This window comes from Typopeltis vanoorti, chromosome 4 (assembly GCF_054136105.1).
Source record: "Typopeltis vanoorti isolate ZY-2024b chromosome 4, IOZ_Tvanoo_1.0, whole genome shotgun sequence".
Lineage (NCBI taxonomy): Eukaryota > Metazoa > Arthropoda > Arachnida > Uropygi > Thelyphonidae > Typopeltis > Typopeltis vanoorti.
Window position 1 is genome coordinate 134,450,710 of NC_143552.1, and position 25,732 is coordinate 134,476,441.

The window sequence follows — 25,732 nt, forward strand, 5'->3', positions numbered from 1 at the left end:
TTGGTGTATAATTTCAACTTCCTAATGTGTTATATTCATTTTCGGAAACCTGTCGTATATATACATACATACAGGATGTTTCGAATTAAAGCTCCTCTAATTCAGAGCATTCTGTAGAGAGAGAGAGAGAGAGAATTCTGCATACCATGTGAGCCGTAAGGCGGATCTTCTTGCAACATGTGAACTGAATGTGATTATCAGATTTTTTGTATCCGATTATTTTATGAAATGAGCGAAATAAACATCATCGTATAACTTCCTTTGTCATTGACTTTGAATCATTTTATAATCGGACACCATCCGGTTCACATTAATGTAATTTTGTCCTGCTGGCAGCGCCATATTTCCCCTGTCGGTCATTTTTAAGTATTTTTATATTGTCAAAATCTCTTCCCCATGATTTGGTTAGGGTACCCATCAAGTTTGAGTGTATTTAGTCTACTGGTTCTCTCTCTCTCTCTCTCTAAGTATTTTCATTTAAAATCTCTAGATAATATGAACAGTGAATAGCATTTCATTTAATGCATGTATAGGACTTCGAATAAGATTAATAGCCGTATTCAAATATTTACTTCCTGATGTTGATTGATTGATTATTCGATCGACAACTGAAATTAAAAAAAAAAAAAAAAAAAACAATAAATAACACTGTCGGTAACACTAATCGTGTCTTGAAGTATTATTGCCGCTAATAAGGTGATGACTATTTAATTTAGATCAAATGATATTTGTTTGGAAAAATATCGTAAAAATATATGTAACTAGCATCTTAAACACGGGACTATTTTGAAAATCCGGGACACGTTTTCTGAGCATTTACTGATGCAGGACAATTTACTAGAATCTGGGACTGTCCCAGAATATCCGGGACGGTGGGTCACCCACGTATGATTGTCGCTAGTTTACAGACGAAAACATTTTCGATGTTTTTCTCTTTCTTATAAAATACCATCCAGGAAAGGCTAAATCATCATACATGTGTAAGGTAAGTGTTGGATAATTTGGAAACACTGCTGTAGAGACCAAATATGAAGCTGTTTTTCCAAAGCACTTCAGATCCCCATTAAGTATTCTCATTAAAAAATGAGAATAATTTTTTTCGCAAACATCCATGTTTTCCAAAAAATGGGATTCGAGCCCTCAGCCAACCAAGCCGATAACTTTAGATAAAGCCACACCACGTGCATTGTTGTTTTCAAATATGAATCATTGTTATGCTTAATAATAATTTTTCATTTTGGACTACCACTTTCCATGTTTCATTGTTCGCACGTTTGACCATTGTTAACTCTTCACTTTCAAATACACTGATGATAGCGACCAGGATCAAACAGATAAATGAATAGTATCCCTGAATCTCTTGGCTCTCAGGAATCTATTAATTGATAAGTTTGATCAGCCTTAATGAGTATATTTACATAATATCACAGCTGCAAAAATTCAACTGTAGATTTTAGCTGATAAACCAGTACATTCTTATTTTATATTACATACATAGCAAAATCATATTTAAATGTATGTGATAAATGAGCTTACTTTACCTACCAAATAACTTCTAAAATCTTGAGGAAATCCAGCATGCGATTCTATTTTAAAACACTGAATCTCAAATGAATTATTATTATTTTTTGTTTTTATTAATGTATTATAAAAAATATCTTCTAGAGTTCAACTATCTTTTTTAGGGGAGATTCAGAGATCATTTGTTACTACAAACTATACATAATTTCAAATAAAAACATTATTTTGATACAAAATTCCCCCAAGTCTCTGAAACATAACTTAAAATTGGAAGTCTATTTCTTTTCTAGTAAAAAAATCTTTGTTAGATAAATTAAAAAAAAAATCCTTGAACGGCTTTTATTTTAAATGGAGTAGGCAGAGCTTTTTAACTGTAACTTACTTTTTTGTAAAATCAGTTCGCAATCGGGTTTCCCCAGTCATAACTGAGATCTGAGTCCTATACTATCGACGATTTCATAGGCATTAGGAAAAAGAGTATAATAGACATCTGCTGCAGACAACAGTACATATTATTATCTGAAATAGTGCAAGTTCTGAGGTCGAATGTTTGAATTGCTCTGAAACCAGCTGAAAAAGTGCCTCGAAAACCTTCTTCTAGAGTAGTTTATCACCGACTTTCTTCTGGCAATCTAGCACTATGGAGGTAAACGTATCCCTTTTCTACTAGGACACACAAACAATCTCTCTGTTGAATAGAATTAAATATTTATTATGTGCAAATTATACTTTGATTTCAGTACTTTTCGAGTACTGAATGGAATTCCCATTGAGAAATCGGAAGAAACGTGTTCCCTTTGTCTGGAAAGAACTGCTTTCCAATCCCATCAAAGAACATGAAACATTAGATCTCTTCAGATGAAGTTAAAATGTAGATTCTTTCAGAACAGACCAATTGACTAATAAACTTATACACTTGGCAGTCATAAATACCTTTATATTATCTGCCTTTAGCTAACCCTAAACAACCAATATATCCTGATTTTCATCAAAATCAGTAAAACAGTTTATTCCCCGGTTGGTGAATCATATTCTTCGGTAAGGCACATCGTAATAATACATCATAATTACCCTGCACATAGTTCTGCTACTCTTTTTTGCTATATTTTAATAATGTGTATATATTTTTCGATTCTAGAAATTAAAGTCCTGTGTTGATACTCATTTGTAGAAAAAAAACTTCATAACTGGAATTCAATTATAGTTGCAACTAGTTATCTGATGACAGTTACTTGTTCTAAGAGACATTTCATTATTTTACTGCATTAGATTCATTTTTGCAATCTGTCTAACTGAAATTAATTTTTCCTACATTCAAGGGTTTCCCTTCTTACATTATTAGCTCAGTTTAGATCAAGATTATGGTTTCCTCCGACAAAATATTAAAAAGATTAAAAAAAAACACAATAACATCGTCCTTCATATTTTAATCATTAATATTGTTTCATTTATTCTCTGGTTCATAAAAAATTCTATCTATTAGGTATAATTAAATACATAATGATAGCAATTCAAACAATACCCATTCCTTTAATGATATGGAGAATTTTCTTTTATAATTCTTGCTTTCTACTGTATTTGTGGTGGCTATTCTAAAAAAACTGTTTCACCAGCATATTCCACCAGTTATACCTAGGGGTACGAGATTTGTAGAGATTGCATCAGCTCCACTCATAAACTATGATTAGCAGAAAGGCCCCGGATATGAAATCTAGCGAATAAGCAGTCCCGGTAATAATTACAGAGAGAGAATATTAACAGAGCGTGTTGAGGCAGCAAGTGGGACAGATGTCACCAAAAGGCACGAGAATAGGTATCTAGAGATCCACTGTTGGCGCTAAGAAATAACCAGAATTATAGAGGAGCTAAGGATAATAACGGAACATTAGGAAATAAGAAGATAGTAATGAAATATAGTGAATGCAATGAACTGATATTAATATATTAATGAATGAAAATGGACCGGAATAAATGCAGTTTACCCAGTGCCATTGGATAAATGAGTTGATACGGTTTTATAATTTCAAGATTCATATAGTGGAATTAACTTTTATCTTCAAATAAATTATTGATTATATTTGGAGATCAGTTCGGGTTTAAGGTATTTAAAATGTTTTTTTATGTATATATATATTTCAGATTTTTCATTTTTACATCAATAATACTGTATAAAGCCCAAATTTATGCTAGACAGAATATCTTGAACTTCTTCTTCCTTTCCAGGCTTACAGGTCAAGTGGCCTGTTCCAGAATCAATTCCATCTTTTTAAGGGTCTTCCTCTGCATCGGGTATCTTTTGGATGATAATTTAGAATTTGTTTAAGTATTCTGCTTCTATTCATTCTCAGTACGTGTTCTCTCCATTTTTCTGTACAGCAAATAACTGTTTCATTTAGGGAGTTTGTAATTCCAAGTTTAGTTCTGATTTCGCTGCTTTTCATTTTGTCCATTATTGTGACTCCTTCAGTTCTGCGCAGAAATTTCATTCGGATGATTCGATTCTTCTTTCGTCTGCTTTTTTTATTGTCCATATCTCACTGCCATAAAGTAAGGTTGGTTTAGCTATGTATTGTAGATTCTTATTCGTGTTTGTTTTTGTACATAATTGGGTTTAAAAGTTTTATTTATAATGCCTGTTACTTAAAAAGTTTGATATCTTTGGTTCTATATCAGCTTCATTTCCATATGACAATGTGCAACTTAAATATTTGAATGTATTTACTTGCTTTATTATTTTGTTGTTTATTACTATTTTGCTTCTTATTGGATTAGCACCTTTGAAGGCCATGACTTTTGTTTTGTCTGTTGATATTTCCATACCATATGTTTTTATCAGATTATTTAGACTGCATAATGATTTTTGTAGTTCATCTTCATTGCTTCCAAGGATTATTTGGTCATCTGTTGGACTTATACAGTACAAATAATTTTTGTGAAGTATCATGTGGTCCTACCAATCCCTTTGCCATATTTAGTTGTAAAGTGTTTTATTTTTGATATAATTAAAGAAAGATCAATTACCATTCTTTAGCGATTGAAAAGAGTATTTTTCTCAGTTCTTGGCTGTTTGTGAAGGAATCTTTCATTTGTGTTGTTGTTGTTCTACAATAGAACAAACATTTAAATGCTTACTGCAGTTTTAGGAAAAAAATAAAAAGAAATAAAAAGGGACAAAAATGATATCGTAGTTTCATGTTTTTCGAGACTGTCATTCAAACTACCTCAAGACAATCGTTCTTCCAGTATCATTGGTATATATTATGTAGTTTATGTTCAAATTCAACTAATAATATTCATTGCTGTTCACTCTTGATCTCCTGTGGAAGTATAATGAAACTCTCTGTACGAAAGCTGCCTGAAACAGAAATGTGTCACACATTCTCTCTCAGTAATAATCAAAATACTTCCTCTATTAGTTATCGTGTTAAAAAGAAATTTACACAAAATTAGTGTTACAATTCTATGTATCAAGACTCAAGACCTGAAACAATTCCATTAAGGCTATCTGCCCAAATGATAGCGGAAATCTTCAGTAAGAATATCCTACCTACATAAGCCTAAAACACAATTTCAGGCCTAGCAATATCCTCTGGCACTAAATAAAGGTCAACTGTTTATTGCATTTTTTTAAATGCAATAAACAAACACAATACAAGCTGTTTAATTGAGCATGTCTCATACAAGCTTTTGTTAAATAGTTACATAACAGTTTGCCCAAACTCTCCTGTACAAGCTCTGATAAATAGAGCTAGAGTCCAGACTGGTCAGCAGCTAAGCGACTGTAGTATCTCATACTAAGGTGTGTCTTGGGTAATGCTGTCTGTTCAGTAACTGTGAATTTTCTCTCAACAGACTCCACTACAACTTGTACATGGAGGATCATGCTTTTTAATGTTTAAACTAGCTTCAATAGAACAAAACAATCTAGTTGATATCATCAGTGGTCAACTTAGCTTTAGGTGGTTAATACGCGCAGCGTGGAAGTAAGCATTTCATCCCCAAGATTAATACTTACGGAATATTCTCTCTCTTTTATAGGTTGCCTGGATTCACACTGACCGGTACACCCTGTTGACCCTTCAGAATCGGGTAATTACCCGAAATTCACGCTACAGAGTGACCCACAATGGTCATAGGACATGGTGGCTGCATATAAGTGAAGTTGCTGAACGAGATCACGGCCAGTACATGTGTCAGATCAACACCTCACCCATGAAGAGCCAAGTGGGTTATATCGATGTTGTGGGTAAGTGTGTAGCACATTTACTTTCATTTGCCGATAGAAATCAGAATTAATTTTAGTGTTCATCATCAGCAGTTACAATAAATATTAGTACACACGCGTCAACTTATTACAAAGCGCCCAATCATACGACCCGCCTTTATACTGTGTGGGAGTATTGCGCTCCCACACAAGGTAAGCATCGAGTGAGACGCATTTAATTATTTTCTTATTTATTTTTTGTCTAAGGAATTGACTGCGACTGGTCGAGTTGTTGGTTTTGTAGGAGAAAAAATCTTCCTAACCAGTTGGTGGTGATGATGATGGTTGGAATGACCTGGTTTCGAATCTCATCTAGGTCATAAAAACACATGATATGTGACATTTCATGTGACTTATACTCTCTAATACGGAGATAGCACGGTTTTTTCCCCTCCAAAAACTCGGCAGGAAAATCTTAAGGTGAAAAATAAACGACTTTTTATTTTCTTCAGGATAAAAGCTCGCTAAACTCGATAACTGACCTTTAGTTGAAAAGGACGTATAAAGCTCTTCACGTTTTAAAACTATTCAAACCCATATCCGTGAAACCAAAATACGTTATCGCTACCACTCAGGACGAAATGATAAATAAATAAATGTCGAGAAACACGCTAAATAAAACACATTTGTTGAAATGAGCGAACCGATAAACTATCCCAGTGAATCTTCTTTATTGAAATGTTAAAATCGTCAGCATTTTAACCTTGATAAGGAAATTATAATCAAGTGCAGAGTTTACTCGATTCTGTTTTGGAATACTTCTGGCATCAGCATGAAGCAATCGATCTTATCCTGAAGGATATAAATGGGAACAGCTGTCAAAGAAGAGCTTAAACTTTGTTTTGTAATAACATTCAAAAATAACAATTTAATCTGATCTTCAGAATTTTAATTAAATTACTCAAAGCAAACTCTCAATCCTTTTAATACTAAATGAATATAATTGTCAATTGCTTATAAACGAAATTCCAAAGCACTTTCGACATCACACACACACACACACACACACACACACACACACACACACACACACACACACACACACACACACACACACACACACACACACACACACAAAAAAAAAAGATCTTTGAACATTGTCCAAAGAAGTTTATTAATAAATTATATAATCAAATATTTTTATCTGAAATATAAAGATCTTCAACAGTTCGAAAAAGTAGAATAACAACAATGAATTTAAAAATCGAAACGAGTCACCTGCTAGAATAGTATAGCTAATTGATATAAAGTTGATAAATGTATATAGTTATGAAATAAGCCCATTGGAACACGTACAGCTGCCGCAGAACATCCTTTCACAGAAACCCACAGAATAATTTCTTTTCCTCTCCATTCATCCCTGCTACTGCGGTACTGTGGAACAGTCTTCCCCCTGACGTATTTCCCAAGGAATACAACATACAGGCTTTTAAATCAAATGTAAACAAGTTTCTCCTTTCCCAGCCCACCACCCATATACGGCACTAACGTGCTATAGGTTGACCAGCCAACCTCTTGTATATGGGCCCAACATAAAAAAATTTTAAAAAAATATTATCGGTTACAATTAACAAAGATCAACTGTAAACAAAACGGTCCATGTCGAATCCGTGCAGCTCTAGAACGATCAAAAGAATTATGCAATAGAATGGCTTCATGTTAAGATCCCAGTACCAAAGAAACATACAGCTTGATCCGAAGAAGTAGGATCCCGTTCATGAAGTTCAAATTCTGTACATTAATGTAATCTCTGAACCAATTTCAAGGGTCCTTAAAAAGTATAATTTAGTGCCTTTTCCCCTCGTGAATTAAATCTCCTCCATGCTACCTTGGACTCAGGATAAACAGGTTTCTATTGCCCTCCAGGTTCCTTGTCATTTTCTCTTACTTTGGACAAACAAGAAGAGACTGTCAGTACATGAATCGTATATCATCTAAAAAAAAATGGCTGAAAAAATCTGATTTACAGTACCTACGGGGATTTTGGAATCTTATGGATCCGGATCCGCCTTTTACGTTACCGTTTTAAATTTAATCGCTGTTTCAGGGATTGCTAAGGAGCCCTAACTTAAACCGGAATAACTATGCTTCCTTACCTAAAATTTGAGGTCTTATATTTATTGCAAATATTAACTTTTTTTTCATTATTTATGTATGTATTAATCTTATATCTACTGTGTTGGGCTTTTCACTCTAACACGCATCTTTTGAAATCCATTGTTTTTATTGTACCTTTTGAATTTGAGATATATGATTTTATATTTCATAAATGAACGTCTAATGAACAACAGGACCTAAATGATCAAATGCAAAGGTCTCTGAGCATTATATCTGGAGGATTGTTCTAATTTGGTTGATAGATTTTAATATTATAATTCTTAAATTAAATCTTAAAAATTATGTGCACTTGATTTTCTCAATGTTTACAAAAGGAAGAAACATAATCAGAGATCCATTGAGTCGTATTACTCTTAGAATTAGAATGTAAATTAAAGCATTGTATCAATGGTAAAAATGCCATAATTCAAAAGAGAACTCCGAGAAGTATAAAACGTATTAAGAAGGAAGGGATCCCAGCATCCATAAAGCTTTAAGGACCTAGAGATGATGTTATCAACGTGACACTCAAACATGTAAACTTAATTAGAATAATCCTATCATTCGCATCAAGAGGATGATGTTAATACACACCCTTAGTGCAAGAACTTGAGTGTGTGTGTGTGTGTATGTGTGAGAAAATGGTTTTCTTATTTTCAATGTTTTGGACAGACAAGAAAATGGCTCGATGAGATAGTACACATTATGTGAAAAACAAAGTAGGGCTATCCTCACAATCTATTTAAAAATCACGTGAAGTGGATTGAATTTCGACAAACATACCTAATGACTGTAGATATCATTATAACTGTCAGTTTCAATGATGTTTTCGAGTGCTTCTAATCAGGCCTATCTTTTTTCGTCCATTAAATTTGGTTTCTCATCTCATACCTTAACAATATCCATCTTTCAGAACACGTGTATATGATACACAAGATTACAACAGACAATGAGCTTGCTGTCACAACGTTTCAAAGATTGAGCCTTCTAAATAATTGTTATGGTTCTGTTTTTTGTATGTTTACGTTTTACATACTAATTGAAAACAAAGGTAGTTTAGTTTGTTCAAAAAACATCACAGGTCTATAAGCGAGACGTCAGCAATAAATAATCAATCATAGATTCATTCCACCGTCTTAATATCGAAATTGCCAAGGTTTGCAGCACTGCTCCTGAAATCTATAAGGAAGAGATAAAGGGAGGAGTCCATACCAAGGTGGGCTCCCCGTGAAGGCCAGCCCGCCTTCAGTTGGTCTTCTCTTCCCAAGGTTTCATAGGACTTCCCATCCTCTAGAGACATTACGTTATTCATTGGATTACTTGCTGGTTCTGTTGTTAAAGTAACAAATAGAAGCGTCAGACAAATTTGAATTCTGTCATTTCTTAGTCTGTATAGTATTGGTGGCGTGCATGAATACTTTATGAACTGAATCCCTCAAATTGACTGTCCTAAAGGCAGAAATTTCGAGATAGAATTGTGGAATATATTTTGCATGTTGGTTTTTGCACACCCCATCTCTGGATTCTCCATGCTTTGTCTGATTTGATTTGAGCACTGAGAAGTCAAATCCACCTTGTAAATATATAATAAGTGCAGGGAACAAGCACAAATCAGCTTCTGTGATATCTGTAAAATTGGAAAACTTGTTTTAACTTATAACAATATTTAATTTAAGTAATTAAAAATGGTGTATTAAAATCTACTAAAATTCTAAAATTTATTTTATTAATTTCAAAAAAATCTTTCATTCAGTGAATAATATATTACAGTTTAAATAAAATAGTATATGAAAAAATATTGATATCAAAATTAAATCATCTCGAGAATGTTTAAAGAATACTTTGATATGCACAATTAATTACACAGGAGAGATTCAGTTTCATACAAATAAAGCCAAGTTCCTCCACTTTCAGCGCTGCTTTCAGTCAATATGGATAATATTAATAATTAAATGGCTGCCATATTTATTCACCCACTGCGTCTCACCAGTCGACCAGCTGATATAATTGACATACTTTTGTTAAATATTTGTCTACGCTTGTAACATAACAGATTCAACCTTACGTTATCAGTATATATTTGTTTGACGTTCTATCTCTCTCTCTTTCCGTGTTTGTCTGTCGGTAGTTATGATAAACGAATGCAAACTTGTGTTTACATTCCGATTGTATTCCATTCGTCACATTATCTATTTAGAACTGCCACTATCAAGTAAGTTACAAAGCAAAGGAAATCGAGGCAAGACAATAAATTAGCAGATCAAGCAAAATTACGCTGGAAACGAGTTAAACTTTGTACTACTGCTGGAATATTCCATCTTCATTAACCGAAGATAAGATTTCATTATAACTACAGTTGCTGCTTGTCTTAAAAGGGTTCCATGATTAGTAATTAGCACTAGCGAGCCAAATGTACCTGCAGTCGCAAGAAATCTCTTCTGATTAATGTAGTTACGGTCTGTTCCGTAGTGAGAGCACCGTGCAAAACTGGAAGGTAATGAGAAGCTAAATATAGTACGGCATTGGCCTACCGTTCCGTCTCTGATATTACTGATAGCGACACATTTAATTGGCATCGGCAATAAACTAGCAGATGAAAGTGAGACTCATTGCAGCCATCAGCTTCCACTAATTATTTCTGCGAGTTTCCTGACATCAAACTTATTTTACAGTACACCACAGGCGGGTTAACTTGAAATATTGGATTTTGGAGTGGTGCAGGAAAGGTGGGGGGAGGGGGGGTTCAAAACTCGACTTTACTCGAGGTTTAAAAAATAAAATGATGACATGCCGAAGCTTAAAAAAAGATGAAAAATTAGAAAGAGGATAGAAAATATTCATGAAATAAAATGAAGCATGGAGGTGTTTTTCTTTCTCACTCTCTCTCTCTCTCTCTCTCTCTCTCTCTCTCTGAAAGTTTATATTCGTATTCAAATTTAAAGTGCTGTATTGTGCCAATGCAGCAAGACGTTGTAAATGAAGGATAAAATCATAACACCGACTACTGAGTACAGTTTTCTATCGTGTATTCTCAAATGTCAAACTAAACTGAAAATGCGAGTTAATATCTTAAGTTATTTTTCTTCTTAAATATTCTGCAAATGAGCAGGTTCTTCTTTTAGTAACAAACAACTTTCCTTCCACTCTTTTTTTTTCTGAGCTTTCTCTTTCAACATGGTGTACCTGTCTCCATTCAGCATGTCCTCTAGCATTGTTTTCCTCATTGTTTATTTTTTCCTTCTATTTTACCTTCAATCGCATCTCTGATTATTCCATTTCCTCTCAGGATTTGTCCAATCCAATTTCCATTTCTTCTTTTTATCCTTTTTTTAACGGATTCCTTTCTTCCTCTATTCTTTTTAAGATCTCTTCGTTATTTATTTTATCTGTCCATTTTATTTTTTCCATCCTTCTCCAAATCCAGAACTCGAAGCTTTCCAACATTTGAATTTCTCATTTCCTCAATGTCTAAGTTTCAACTGAATATAAGACAACACTCCACACATAACATTTGATTAGTCTTTTGATTAGTCTTTTTACTTCTGAATAAATTCCATTTTCTATTAAAGACATTTCTTACCATCGTTATTCTTGCTTTTATTTCACTTATACATCTTCCATCGCTGCTAATTACACTTCCTAGATATTTAAATGTCCTTACTGGATTCAGTTTTTGTCCATTTATTCTTACATCCATAGATGTCGCTTTCCTTGTTATTTTCATTACTTTTTTTTGCTTGTGTTGATTTTCATTCCATAGTTGATACAGGATTCCAGTAATCTGTTCAGCAGATGCTGTAATCCTTCTTCAGTGTTTGATAATAATGCCTTGTCATCTGCATATCGTATTGCAAATATCTGTCTACTTCCTATCTTTATTCCTTTTTCTGCATTCTCCAATGCTCCTTTTAACATTGCTTCGGAATACATATTGAACAAAATTGGATAAGTTATATAAAAAGCATAAATCATTTCAATGGTGGCCTGTCGTCACGAGAAAGATCGTGGAATGATTTAGGAGACATAAGCATATCATATCTTAATATACTGATTAGATAGATTAAGATAGATAGATAGATAGAGAGAGAGAGAGAGAGGCAAAGTGCGAAAGACAGAATATGAAGAAAGAATATACAAAGGCCAGAAAGACAGAGAGCGAGAAAGTAAGAGTGAATAATAGAGAGAAGGATACACAGTTAAATAGAAAGATAAGAAAGTGAAATAGATTAATAAGAGAGAAAGTGGAAGAGGGAAAGTAATAGAAAAAGAGAGAAAATGAGAGGCACAGAGAGAGAGTGATAGAAAGAGAAAGAATAATAGAGAGAATGACTGAGAATCAGTGAGATACAGGCCGAAAGACTGTGAGTGGTAGAAAGAGAGAGAGAAAGAAGAAGAATAGAGAGAACGATAGAGAGATACATGTCGAAAGGCAATGCGAGAAAGTGAGAAAGAATTATAGAAATAGTACGAAAGAGAGAGAGAGAGAAAGAGAGAGAGAGAGAGAGAGAGAGAGAGAGAGAGAGAGAGAGAGGGTATTAGAAGAAACTATAAATGTAAATAATTAATAGGAGAAAAGTAATCAGAAGATAATGCTATAAAAGAATATAAAACTTTTTATATTCTTTTATAGCACTTTTATATATTCTGAAATAAAATAAAACTTAATAAGAAAAAAACTGAAGAATGAAGAAGAGAAATAAACACGATAAGAAAAGGGACAAGAAGAACAGAACCAAAAAAGAAAGAAACAAATAGAATAAAACCAAAAAAAAAAGTGGTGAAACAGACAGAGAGGAAAGTGTAGATGGATGATGAAAGGAAGACAGAAAGTTGGAAGCGTGCGAGAGAGAGAGAGAGAGAAATGTGTCAATGAGAGAAGATAAAGACATCCCTGTGAACAGAACATGTTTCTTTCTGGTAGAAAGTACTCCTGATTTAGTTAATCTTCTGTTAAGTCAATGAGATTTATTCTCCTCATAAAGAAAAGTCAGAGGCTTGCATAGTGAAATACACAAACCGACTTTGAAACAAGCCATTTGGTTAATGTGCACTATGGGAAATTGGACTGCTCACTTACGCACTTCCAAATCCTTCGTTATCTGCTTCACACATGAAATGGGAATTGCCGCAGTGAAACAATTAAAATGATAAAGAGATGCGCTATAATATAACTGTAATTTTCATTAACTTGTTTTTGAGTAGAAAGGGTATTAATCTAAATCAGTTTTGTATTATCTGGAATTACCAGCCGTGCTTAACAATATCCCAAAAACGCTCATGCAAACATGTTTTTCTTGAAAAGTATTTTTTTCAGAAAAGTTAGAGTATTTTTTCGAATTTCTTCTTTAATTCGAAAAATGGTGTGGTAAATCAGAATATGAAGCCTGAGCAGAGAATGTGGTATCTGATAATGTTGTAAGCTGAAGAATAAACATATGGTAAACAATTGGTTATCTTCATTATCTTTTAGTCTAATTATCTTCAGATCTAATGGACATTGTTGCGTAGTAGCCACAATTATTAGGCTCGTTTGCATAAGACATTTTAATGCAAATCTTACCGGAAACAGGCTGTTAGCTTAGAGTATATATTAGTACCACGGATGGAATGCGCTATGGGTTAGATAATCGGAGAACTTTCTTCTATAGACCGAATTTGTAACTTATTCAAGTCACTTCAAACACCTCTAAACAGTATTCATTCATTTCACGCCGGTAGAAGGAATTCATTTCCTACGTAAAGATACAAACATTTATTCCCACAATAGGATTCGAACCTACAGCCGCTTGGTTAGAAAGTGGTGGACGGACCCAATCAGACAACCAGTCAGGCTGATTGCTTTAGCGAAACAGATTTCCAATGGTATACATGGAACTCTTATCGTATGAAGAAGTAAAAATCTATGCATTATCAATGCATCTGATGAAGATTACAGTTTGTCATTTGAAATATCAGTGAATAACTTCGTTTTATTAGGTTAACGGTGCATTTAAGTTATTTTTTCAGTTGCACAATTCAAATACCTTAAGGTTTCAATTGCACATTTCAGATACTTTAAATTTGCAGTTGCACATTTCAGATAACTCAGATTTTCAATTGCACATTTCACATACCTGAGAGTTTCATTTGCCCATTTCACATACTTCAAATTTGCAGTTGCACATTTCAGATATCTTTAATTTTTCGGTTGCACATTTCGGATACTTTAAAGTTTAAGTTGCACATTTCGGATACCTTAAAGTTTAAGCTTCACATCTCAGATACCTCAGATTTTTCAGTTGTACATTTCAGATACCTTAAGGTTTAAGTTGGACATTTCAGTACCTCAAATTTTCCGTGGCACATTTCACATACCTTATATTTCAGTTGCACATTAAATAATCTCGCGAAACAACACGCAGCTAATGAGCGGATTGTTTTACATCCAAAGGGAGGTCAGTCCTATATCAAAGACGATACACTTCCAGACTGTCTTCATCCATTTTCACTTATGTTAACGCCTTATAAAATAAGCTTGATGTTTGAGAAGTAACAGAGAATTCTTAAAAAAATCGTTCATTCACCAGATTATACTACAGCAGCTCTCTTCTGCTCCCACGAGCCATAATCCCCTTTCCCTTCTCTACGGAAGATTGTCGAACGACACCACTTTTCCATTAGCATTACTGGCGTCTGCCCACCTACATCTCCGCATCTTTCCATTCTCGGAATATCAAATCTGTCCTCAGTCATGAGTGTTTCCTCGCCCAAACCAACGTATTTCATATTTTTCGTCGGAATATTTAAATTCTGCTGTGAAGGAAGGGGGAAGAAGGAAAGGCTATAGCCGGCCATACTGATAGATAGAAAATAGGATTGTGGAGAATACTTTTTCGAATGCTGTGTTGGATGTGAGACGAATTCAACGGAAAAGTTTCATTTCTCTTCCGCTAGTCTTGTACTTCTTATTGACGAAATTCCCATGATGCACTGGTAATGAGAAAATTTAACTACAAACAGGAAAATGGAAAAACATATAAAAACAATAAATAGTCTGCAAACTGATGGATTTGAATCTCTTTCGAGATAGGATAAAATATCGATAGAAAACGTACGTGAAAGCTCACAAAATTTTGGACGTGGGACAAATATTAATACATAAACAAGATTTTGTCAGATTCTGAACATTACAGTAAATATCTCCTCACCTCTCTAAATACATTTCACTTGTTAAAGCATTATATTTTTCTAAAAAAAAATATTTTCTGCGCATTTGATCTTATGTTAGCGAGTCTTCGTAACTCAGTCGATATTGATGATGCCTTTTAGTTGATAACTAGATTGGGATTCGATTTGGGACGTAATCAACCTTCATTACGACTTTTCAACTGAAGGTGAATCTCATATATAGACTCTCCCTCTATAGGAACGCCAGGCATAAGAGCACATACACACACACACATAACCCTGAAAGTATGTAAGGTATACCAGTAATGATCATAATGATAATAATATTATTAAACGTGTAAGGATATTCGACCTAATTTTCACCAAATATTCACTTTAACGGTCTTTACGATGTATTGTAATTATGACCAAAGCAACTAAGGACCAGTATTATGCCTATTAACCGCTTGTGTTTTTTGTGGTTCTTTATCTGTTTCCTGTAATGAAAAAAAACCCAGTTTCCAGATGGATTCGATTTCGGATAAATTTCTATATCTCAAAACTAAGTCGATACGATGAAATTGCTGAAGTGATATAGGCTGAACAAATGACAGTATTCAACAGTATTCAAATGACATACATTTGAATACTGTTGAATGCTTCTTGCGTGCTATCATCAAAATAGTATTAATGCATGTCAACAACCTTGCCAACAGAGAATGTTGGCAAGTATAAAGTACAGTAAGGCTGTTCATAGTTTATATCAGCATATAAACTATGAACAGATGTTATAATCTAATCAATTATGGCTCAATTTATTTTCTAGATTATTCTCTCAGTTTATTCCCGTAGAGAAAGGAACTTCTAGTTGTTTTCAAAAATGAAAGGTCTGAAAAGCATGGAAAAAAAGACAAAATCCTAAATTGCATTCAAGGCATTGAAAAGAAATCAATCAAATTTTAATGCATTTATGAAATAGTTCAATGGATGTTTTATTCTTTGACTTAATGATCTGGTACAGATTACTTTTGTATCAAGGAATAGATAGAACAGTGCAACTGACAGCTGAGTAACTAGCACTATAACTAATAATTATAATAATTACTAAAATATCGTTGAAATTCTATTAGCTTAGAAGTTTCCTATTAATAGAAAGATTTCATATTACAATCGACCTTGTAAAATTACTTGAGAAAATATGTATTATAGGAGTTAAGATTAAAGTTATTACATACCAAGTATCAAAATGAAAATTATGTACGCAATCTTAAAAGGGCATTCCACAATACCATTGTTATTGTGATTAAATTCGTTATCTCAACAATTGAACTTACAACTATTTGTAATATACACTGCTTGGATAGAAATCCAAGGACACCATAGTGTGAAGAACAAACCAGCCATGATGCCCACCTTAATAAGATATAGGATCTCCTTTCGCTGCGATGACTGCAGCAATCCTATGGGGAATACTTTCACAAGTGCACGATAGCAATCAGTGGGAATTTGGGGGCATTCTTCCTAGGCATGTAATGAGGTCCAGGACACTTTTTGGGAGGACGTCCCTTGACTTCCCCTGAATGCAATGCATTCCACAAATGCTGAATAGGGTTGTGATCAGGGGGTCTGTAAAGGCCAGTGAAGTGTGTTGACGTTCATGTCCACAAACCACGCAGTTACAGCACCCGTGAATTGTCTGTCTCAAAGAGACAATGGTCAGTTCTGTAGAAACGCCACAAAATAGGAAGCACTGCATTGTCCAGAATATCAGATACCGATCTCAGTTCAACGTTCGTGTCGCCACAGAGGTTCGAAGCCAAAACATCACACCAGGACCATTCCATCACGCTGCCTCCTCTGAATTTCGTAGTTGGGGTCAAGCACTTGGTAAGAGACGTTCACCAAGCATCCGCCGCACCCAACATCGTTCATCTGTGCTCGGTAGAGGGTGTAGCGTGATTTGTCGCTCCATAACACAGCTTTCCAAGCTTCCACGTCCCACTGTACAAGCTCTTTGCACTACTGAAGACGACGATGCATGTTGGTTCGGGTAATCTAGGGTTTGTTATTGTGGTCCTACCATGAAAACCCATGTTGTGAGCCTCGGTTCTGAACGGTGCAGATTCGTGTTTTAGTCGATGCCCGTATTCAACTTGTCGATAGACGAATGGCGATTTTTACTTATTATTCTTCGTAGCATCCTACGGTCACGTTCGATGAGTGTGGTAGGTCGTCTACTGCGGGTAGCACTTACAGTTGACTCCTTGCACTTCAATCTCAGTATGATATCATTGCTTATTGACCTGGGATGGTCCAATTTGTCAAACATTTGCCGAACAGATAGGCCAGCAACATGCATCCTATCACAACGTCTTTTCCAAACTCCGTCAGTTCCCTTCTCGCAGCCTGGACCCAGTTGCACTGACTTCGGAGCATCATGTTGCTTCAATTTATACTGACTACAAACACTTGACTCGCTACATGGCACGGTGCACCTTGCCCATGGGGAGTGTCAGTTAAATACCGATATTTTCTCAACCAAATAAAGATTGCTAGGAGGGGAAAATATACAAATGATTGTTGGAAATTATAGAAATAAAAGATAAGCGATACAATAGCCTTCCTGTATAAGGATATAATTCATTCATTATCATTATTCATTATTAAAAGAAATTATTTGTCGTCATTCTGAAAATCCATAATTGGGATGAATCGGTAAATTGGAATTAAAATTCCTAAATATTAAATGGCATTATCCATCAGGACAGAATGGGGTTGTTACTTCTTTCTTTTTTAAATTTTGAATTGTTTTCTCAAATCTTTTACTAAAGTGGATCCGATTAAAACCAGTCTTCCGATGACTGGACGTAGTTGGGTATTTACCATGGATGAACTGTCCTTAGAATTTGGTCAGCCAAAGCAAAGAAATAAAAGGTGTACGCACTGACAAAACAAATTTAATAGGCACCATGAATTTTTCCATACACACGTGAAAAAAAAAAAAAGAAAGAAAAGAAAAGAAAAGAAACAAATCAACTGGTGGAAAAATTACTACCACCCATTGTGAGGTATTAAAGAAAATGTGAAACAGACGTGAATTGTCACAAAAAAAGTAAACAATATAATGTGAATGAATGCTTGTTAGAGCAACAGTGGAACTCGAGCACTGAAATACTCCGAAATACTGGAGTTTAAGTGGACCTAGTAAGGTTTCAAGAAGTCTGAAATCTCCATAAAACCACGAAAAGCTTCTTACGGGGCCAACAAATGGAATTTTACTGTTTGGAGTTTCCAAAATATACAAAGAATAACACCACTCTGAATAGAATTTAATCAATGCAGTATTTAGAATCTCGAGGAAAATATATCGAGTTAGCTCAATTTGAGTTTCACTCTGATGACGATGGCAAAATGAATCGAAACGTCTAATATTTGTTATGCGTAATAAAATTATGTCGAATCCTCTTATTTTCTGTTGTTAGTGGGACCATTTAGAAGAAAAGAATTAAGCAAAACGCTACCAAATTATATGTTAAATGTGACAATAAAACGGCATATAAGCCCAGAACAGTCCGGTGATAATGAATTACAACCTTATACAAGAACGATATTGCACCGCTTATCTTTTGTTTTTATAATTTACAACAATCATTTGTATATTTCCAACTCCTAACAACCTTTATTTGGTTTAGAAAATATCAATATTTAATACTACTAATCGTAAATCTGGAAGAAAAATTTAAATAATGCTTTTTGACTTTATATTCCCATCAATTTATAAAGTCGAATTAAGGTTTAATGCTCCTCGCAGCTACAAAATCTGAAACAGAAATTTTATGGGTCGGTATTTGCACATCCGGGATCTTTCGACATGCTCTGAGCTTATAGATTCAGTTTACTATCATACACAGACCATAATAACAGCGTCAGCATGGTGTGAAAGTGGCCAGCACATATTACTCCGATGGGATTGCTATTGTAAGAGGCAATGAAGAAGGCATCGAATGAGAAGAGGGGGGGGGATGAGAGAGAGAGAGAGAGAGAGAGGAAAGGATGAGATCAGCAAAGTTAAATATACTATCTAATAAGGTATCCTAATATAAAGGCAAGCTAATGTTAACCACGATCCAGTAATTCTAGTCTTAAGTCTCAATGGTGATATGAAATGTAACTATGCAGAGTAATTAGTTCCTGGTGGTTTAGTCTGCGGGGGCATTAACGTTACACAAGCCTTCCAGGTGACTTCAATAATCGTGTTGCCGATAGTAGCTTGTGAGATATAGTGGTTATAATGACAAGATAAATCTTCAAAGCTGTTCCTATTTCTCTGGGTTATTACAGGTGGTAATGGATAGCTTCAGTTGAACACAGAGACACACAAGGGAACGACATAAAGGAAGAGGTAAGGAAAATGTCAAGATTTTAAATGAATTTCCAAGTAACTTTTAGAGAAACGGATCGATAGAAGACAAGGATTGCAATCCGGATAGTGGAAACAAAAGGACAAACTATAGTACATGAATTATTCGGAGCTCAATATCAGGGCACTACAAGGATGACAGAAGATATTGACAAATCATTCGAATAGCTGACGTGAGAAACAGCCTTTGACAGTGAGAATGCTGTTGAATCCACCCAAGAATCGGTTTATGTCGACAGAATCTTACTGAATAAGTTAGTCTTAGTGTGTTAGACACTCAAAGATTATTCTTATTCAATAAGTAAGATAGTCTAAATATCATTTCCGAGTGGAGGTTATCAAGACCTCTGTTTAGAGTTTTTATTGAGACGCATTGATGTCAGTAAGGTCATCTCAGTTTTGTTTTAAATATATTTCTTAGTAACTCAATTATTTAAAGTGCCAAAAGGCATCACTTCAGTGATGCAAAATTATTCAAATTAAATGGATATTGAATCCTACATTATTTTTGATGGATGTTTGTTTAATTTGTTTAATGACGTCACTCTTGAACTGATAATAATCAGTTTCAAGTGTGACATCATTATTAGAGTTCGTTAATAGTCTTATTGCGAATGATGTGGTAGCCAATAATTATGTATTATATTTGTACATAAGGTAAATTACCATGACTTTATTCAATAAGGTATAAAAGGTTCACTAAATACTTATTTCAAAAAAAAAAAGTCCGGTATTTTCAATGATTTATTGTACAACTTTTGTCAATATTTGACAAAAAAAAACATCTTTTTGATCATAAGTAATTATATCATCTCTTTTAATATTAAATGTATGTACGAGACAAAATATTTTTTTCAAAGGTAAAATACACCTTTTATAATAATAATAGCATAATAATACCACCATAACATAAAAGAGTAAAGATTAAAATTCTCTGGTGCTGGTATTGCAATGCGAAAATGTTGCCATGTGATAAATTATGGTCAAATATGATAATACATAATCAGTGGAAATATTATTGTTTGGCTATTCTGTTTCATATGACTTGCGCAGTATATGACTTCTAGTGTGATGTCCCATTGTGACGTCATATTATTACGCTTTTATCATTTGTTAATACTAATATCAAGTTTTTAAGAGCGCGTAATTATATTTTTAATTAATTTCTCTCACTGTTAAATAAAGTAATCGTGAAAAAATAAATAAATAGAATAAAATCTCAACAAAATTTCTAAACGTAAAATTATCTCCATCTTTCAGAAATTGTACACTAAAATCCTTTAACGATAAATTAACTTAACCTATTTCAATAAAAGCGATCTTGTAAAAGTTGCAATGGGGCATTATTTAGGATAAATTCTAATTGCTAAACTCCATTACCGGGGGTGTAGTCAGAGACACTGGAACATATTCCACACAGCTGCTTGTTACTGACTTTTCCTTGCATCGACTGACGCCTCAGGGGATTTAAGTATTTTTTTTCTTTTTTTTTTTTTTGTTTTTTTTTACTGGGTAGGGAACGAAAAGAGACGTCTTTTAGGAGTAATTTAGATATGTTTTCATCACTCCAGCCAAGTTAGCAGAAATGAAGCTTCTCTTGGCACATCCTCTTCCCCCCACAGTTTCCAAGCGTGGATCGATAGGACGAGAAAGCCCAGTGGAAGCTAACGGATGGCTAGAAATTTACAATACCATTAAAACAGCATTAACTTGTCAACGGTGACATGCTGGGGAAATTCTCCTTGGCTTGTCATCAGGCTTTGGTCTTTTCTGAGTGTGTCGTTATGGAAGTCTCAATAGATGCTTCTCAGCCTTTACAGAAATGACAAACTTATAAAACCATCCAAATTGCCTGAAACACCTCGAAGGGTTTTTTTTTTTTAGGGTAGGGTCTTTAAGCAACTTTTTTATATATATCTAGCGGGTTTTATTCACCCTGAATGTATTTACTTTATCAAGTGGTTTTAAATAAAAAAAAGCAATTGCATTTGTTCCATTTTAATAAGATTTTCTTGATTTCCACGCGAAATGCAATAAAGAAAGCTTAAGGAAATAGATTCACAGAGCCTTCTCGTATCGCCCCATTTAGCATTCTACTCAGGGCCCTGTTAAAGCCTCTTTCCGTCACCTACAAGCGATAACGCAGACTGATGGCGTCCCCTGTAGGGGTGAAAAGACACAAGGCAACAATATTGATGGAGGTGATTGCATTTCGTGCTGTTGCGAACATCACAGAGATGCGAACGAAGGAAACACTTAGAGATAATAGAGTGATCAGCCTCCTCTTGCATCCCTTGAAAGAGGGTGAAGTAACAATTAAAATATTTCACTGTTTCACTATGGCTTATCTCTGCCATTTGTTACATGTAAATGTTGCTTTACTGTCTGTTGGTAGCAATTTCACTTTTCTAATGGTAGAAGTCTCAAAGGCGCCATCTTGCGGAGGGCAAGAAACTCGTCTGAAATTTTCTGTCTAAGGTTCGTAATTGTCATTTGACAATTTTGTAAATATTATTCGTTCTTATTGATAAAAAATGAAAAATAAAAAAGTGTGGAGAATTTATTAAGTATTGTGGTTAGCTTCTATTCATCATATTTCCAGAACTATTTTCGATCTTCTTCAGGTTCAGTTTCAAACAAAGAGGCAGGAGGAATTAAATCGTGAGCAGTCAATATAAATTAATAAAAAAAAAACCGAATCAATTGCTTATTAATATGACGTTATTAGTTATTAGTTTAGATTTAGTGAAGTTTAGTTAATATGAAGATCGAGTGGCTCATGCCGAGCGAGGAAGAAATAGATTGCGACAACTGTGGCATATTGTAGCTGGGTGAAATTGATTTTTTATTAGTTTTCAAACTTTAGTTATTCTGTAAAAATACCGTTGCATTATTACAGCTGTGTGCCAAGATATAAATATATTATATATGTAAAGGTAAAAATTAGTGAAATTGATTCTACAGATAGCGATCATTAAGGAGAAAATAAAATAGGATTCCCATCCATGAAAGATTATAGACCATCGTTTGTTAGTACCGATCATGTGTGACGCTTTATTCAATACAGTTTATCCTTAAAAATAACAGGTTGGTGATATCCCATCAAACGATGAATATCATCTACACACAGGAAAACATCTAGCTGCAGTGGAAGTTAAAGCTTCAGCTTGCTGTTATAGACTAAAACATTATCCATCCATGGATATTGTTTTAGAACTAGGCCATTGAATTTCTAAAACATTATGGATATCAGACAAATCTTCTGGACTCTAAGTACACGCTGGATATTTGTTGTGTGTGTGTGTGTGATTACGTCACTTGGACAACGATTTAGTATTCGATTTTTTTCTTGTGCAATACCCACAAAGCCATCCACGTTTTATCCCACAGAAGGGTCTTCGAGATTTTCACGCCTTATTTTTTTGATAGCTATCTTGAGTCTTTTGATCCAAATATTTATATGGAAAGTATCACAAACAATTCTTATTCGTAAGGGATGCGACACAAAACTCCCATTTTATTTTATATTTCGCAAGAATTATATTACAAGAATCCTGTCCAAACTGCCTTATCTTGTGAAATATTCAGCAGCCTGAAAATTAGTCCATATTAATCTTGTTCTCATTTTTGCCATCTCCAATTTCCCTCACAGCAGTTCCTTCTAAAGTAATGGATGTTAAATTGACTGTTAATGGAGAAAACCATTAACACTCAATTTCTATGGCATCTTGAAACCTCTCAACTCATAATTCCGCTACTGTCGATCAATAGGGATCTACTTTCTTTTGTTATCCGCCTCTGAACAAAATCCATGGGAAATAATGATGATTCTCAAGTGATTGTTCTTGATATCTCTATGGCATTTGATCGGGTTTGGCACCAAAGTCCATGAAGTAAGCTACTATCATGTGGACTGTCTGTCTTCTGACTTCTGTAAGTAAGGTGGCAGCTTTCCATCCACCATCACATTACATGTGATGGTGGATGGATCTTAATCCTGAAACTTTGCAAGTAATACTGACGTTCTACATGGTCCTTTTCTTTCATCTACACTTTTCCTTCCATATATCAAGAACCTTTTCCAATTAATTGAAATCCAATACACAGATTTGTTGTGTGCATGGGATCTGAGAGTACACGCCACTCCAGGTTCTCATTTGACAAATCCTACGCATCAGAAAAAAAAAGTTCCAGAATATCTCGAAAAACAGAAAGAGAGAGAGAGAGAGAGAAAGAAAACTCTCTCTCTCTCTCTCTCTCTCTCTCTCTCTCTCTCTCAGATTTGTTCAACCATTGAACACTATTCTCACATATAGAACAGTGCCTTTTAGAGTTCCCTAAACCTTCTTTATTTGTTGTAGAAAAAATCCTTACTTCACCCCATTCTCTTTTACACAGATTTCGATTTCTGCTGCTTGAATTTTTCTCAAATATTTCCATGATCACTTTCACCAGAAAATCACAGAATTTTTGTTTCTTCATTCATTCCTTCAACTGCTGTCATCTGAAACATTTTCCTTATTATGTATTTCCTAAAGTCAATAATCTATAAATCTAATTCTTATTCCCCCCCCTCACTTTTTTGCCCATCGAGATACTAATGTAGCGTAGGATGAACAGATCACGTGAATGGGATTATCATAAAAAAGAAGCTATGAATGGTGAAATATCGTTTACTGTTCTGACCTAACACCAACCAAAAATGGGACGCATAATTTCGATCCATGCAATAACAAAATCCAATTGTTATCTCTTCGTTGACTTCGAACATCAACGTCGATGTTTTACGTCCAAGCTAATCTCGCTTGTTTAGCGAAGACACCTCAAATGCGCTTGCTTGATGTTTGTGCAGAAATCTTATTCGTTTTTGTATAACATGGATAACGAAAGGTATTTGGGTTGGATTAGCCTCAATATACACTCAGGAGTTTCTAATAAAATGGTGAACAAGTGCAAACTGGATGCATAAATTTCAGCTAAATAAATACTATAACAATTTAGCCGTTCGGATTACGGAAATTGTTTCTAACGTTTTCGCACTGTTTATAAACATATACATTTTAAATATTTTCTTTAAAAAATAGAAAAAAAAGGAAAGATATGGAAATGAAACTTACATCATTACAAAGAATATTTATCACTGTTATTAATAGTTTTCGATATTAGAGTTCGATGGGGCTTATTGCGGATGCCCGTCTGGCTAGAGCCACAATTTTGAAAACAGCAGAGCTGATTGGTTTCTTAAAAGATGAGATGTCCCGGGTGTTTAATCAGTGTAAAAATAACCCACTTACTTGTCTAGGCGACGTAACTTTGATCCTAAGGAAGTCTGTCAGGAACGAGATCACTGTCGTCAGATAAGACTTGTACGGACAAAGAGAATTTCCTGTGTGCAGCAATTGACCAAGGCATTTAATGAACTGTTCGCGACCCCTATCTCACCAAACTATACCCAGGAATTGAAGAGAATCGGTACTGGAAGTCGCTAAAGGCGGTCCAACACGGTATTAAATTGCTAATTCAGTGGCCAGTATGTGTATGCCCACCATATAAGCATGTTGCCATGTCAGTATAATAGGCAATCCATCATGGAAAAATAATAATAAAAGTTAAAAAAAACAACTTGTGCTTTGCGCTTCATAAATCCAGATCTATGACCCTGGTTCTGAGATAGCAACAAAGACTGTTTACTATGAACCAATAAAACCAGCAGAGTCAGGGAATCGCATTTTTGTTTTTGTATAATCGTTCCAAATTCAAACTGAGAGGTGATTTTGATAATTTTTGATAATTTCTTATTTGAAAATCATAAATTGATATACAAGCATATTAATTAATTTACTAAGTAAATTTATTAAATATCTTAGCAGGAAAAAATAATAATTTAATAAATCGATAAATTCTATATTTCCTATCTTTAATATTTTATTTCATATTTTAATATAATTCAGATTGTTAAGAATGAAACGCCTTTGTTTTATTCTGTTACATAACGAAGACCTAATATTCAAGATTGTTCCTAATATTTTTCTAAAATGCAGCATAAACATGAGTTTATTTTAAACTTTCTTTGGAACAACGCGTTGAAAAATTTGGTACCACGAAGCGTGCGTGACTCGAAGAAAGTTAGGTGTGCAATATTTCGATATAGGAGATCTCGAAAGGCCCATTCCCTAAAAATAAATAAAATAAAATAAACCCCCACCAACATTCCATTTGAAAGAAACAAATAAATGACCTATAAACGGCATTCATTCCGTAGCCCACACTCTCGTTGCCGACAC

At 34.4% G+C, this 25,732-nt stretch overlaps 1 protein-coding gene across 1 annotated transcript in view; it reads left to right on the forward strand.

The window, feature by feature from the left end:
• LOC150107688 (lachesin-like) overlaps positions 1-25,732 on the forward strand; it is a 124,695-nt gene that overhangs the window by 64,351 nt on the left and 34,612 nt on the right. The window contains exon 3 of the mRNA XM_090391467.1: positions 5,560-5,767. Coding sequence (XP_090247593.1) covers positions 5,560-5,767 — 208 coding nt within the window. The remainder of the gene's footprint in view (positions 1-5,559; positions 5,768-25,732) is intronic.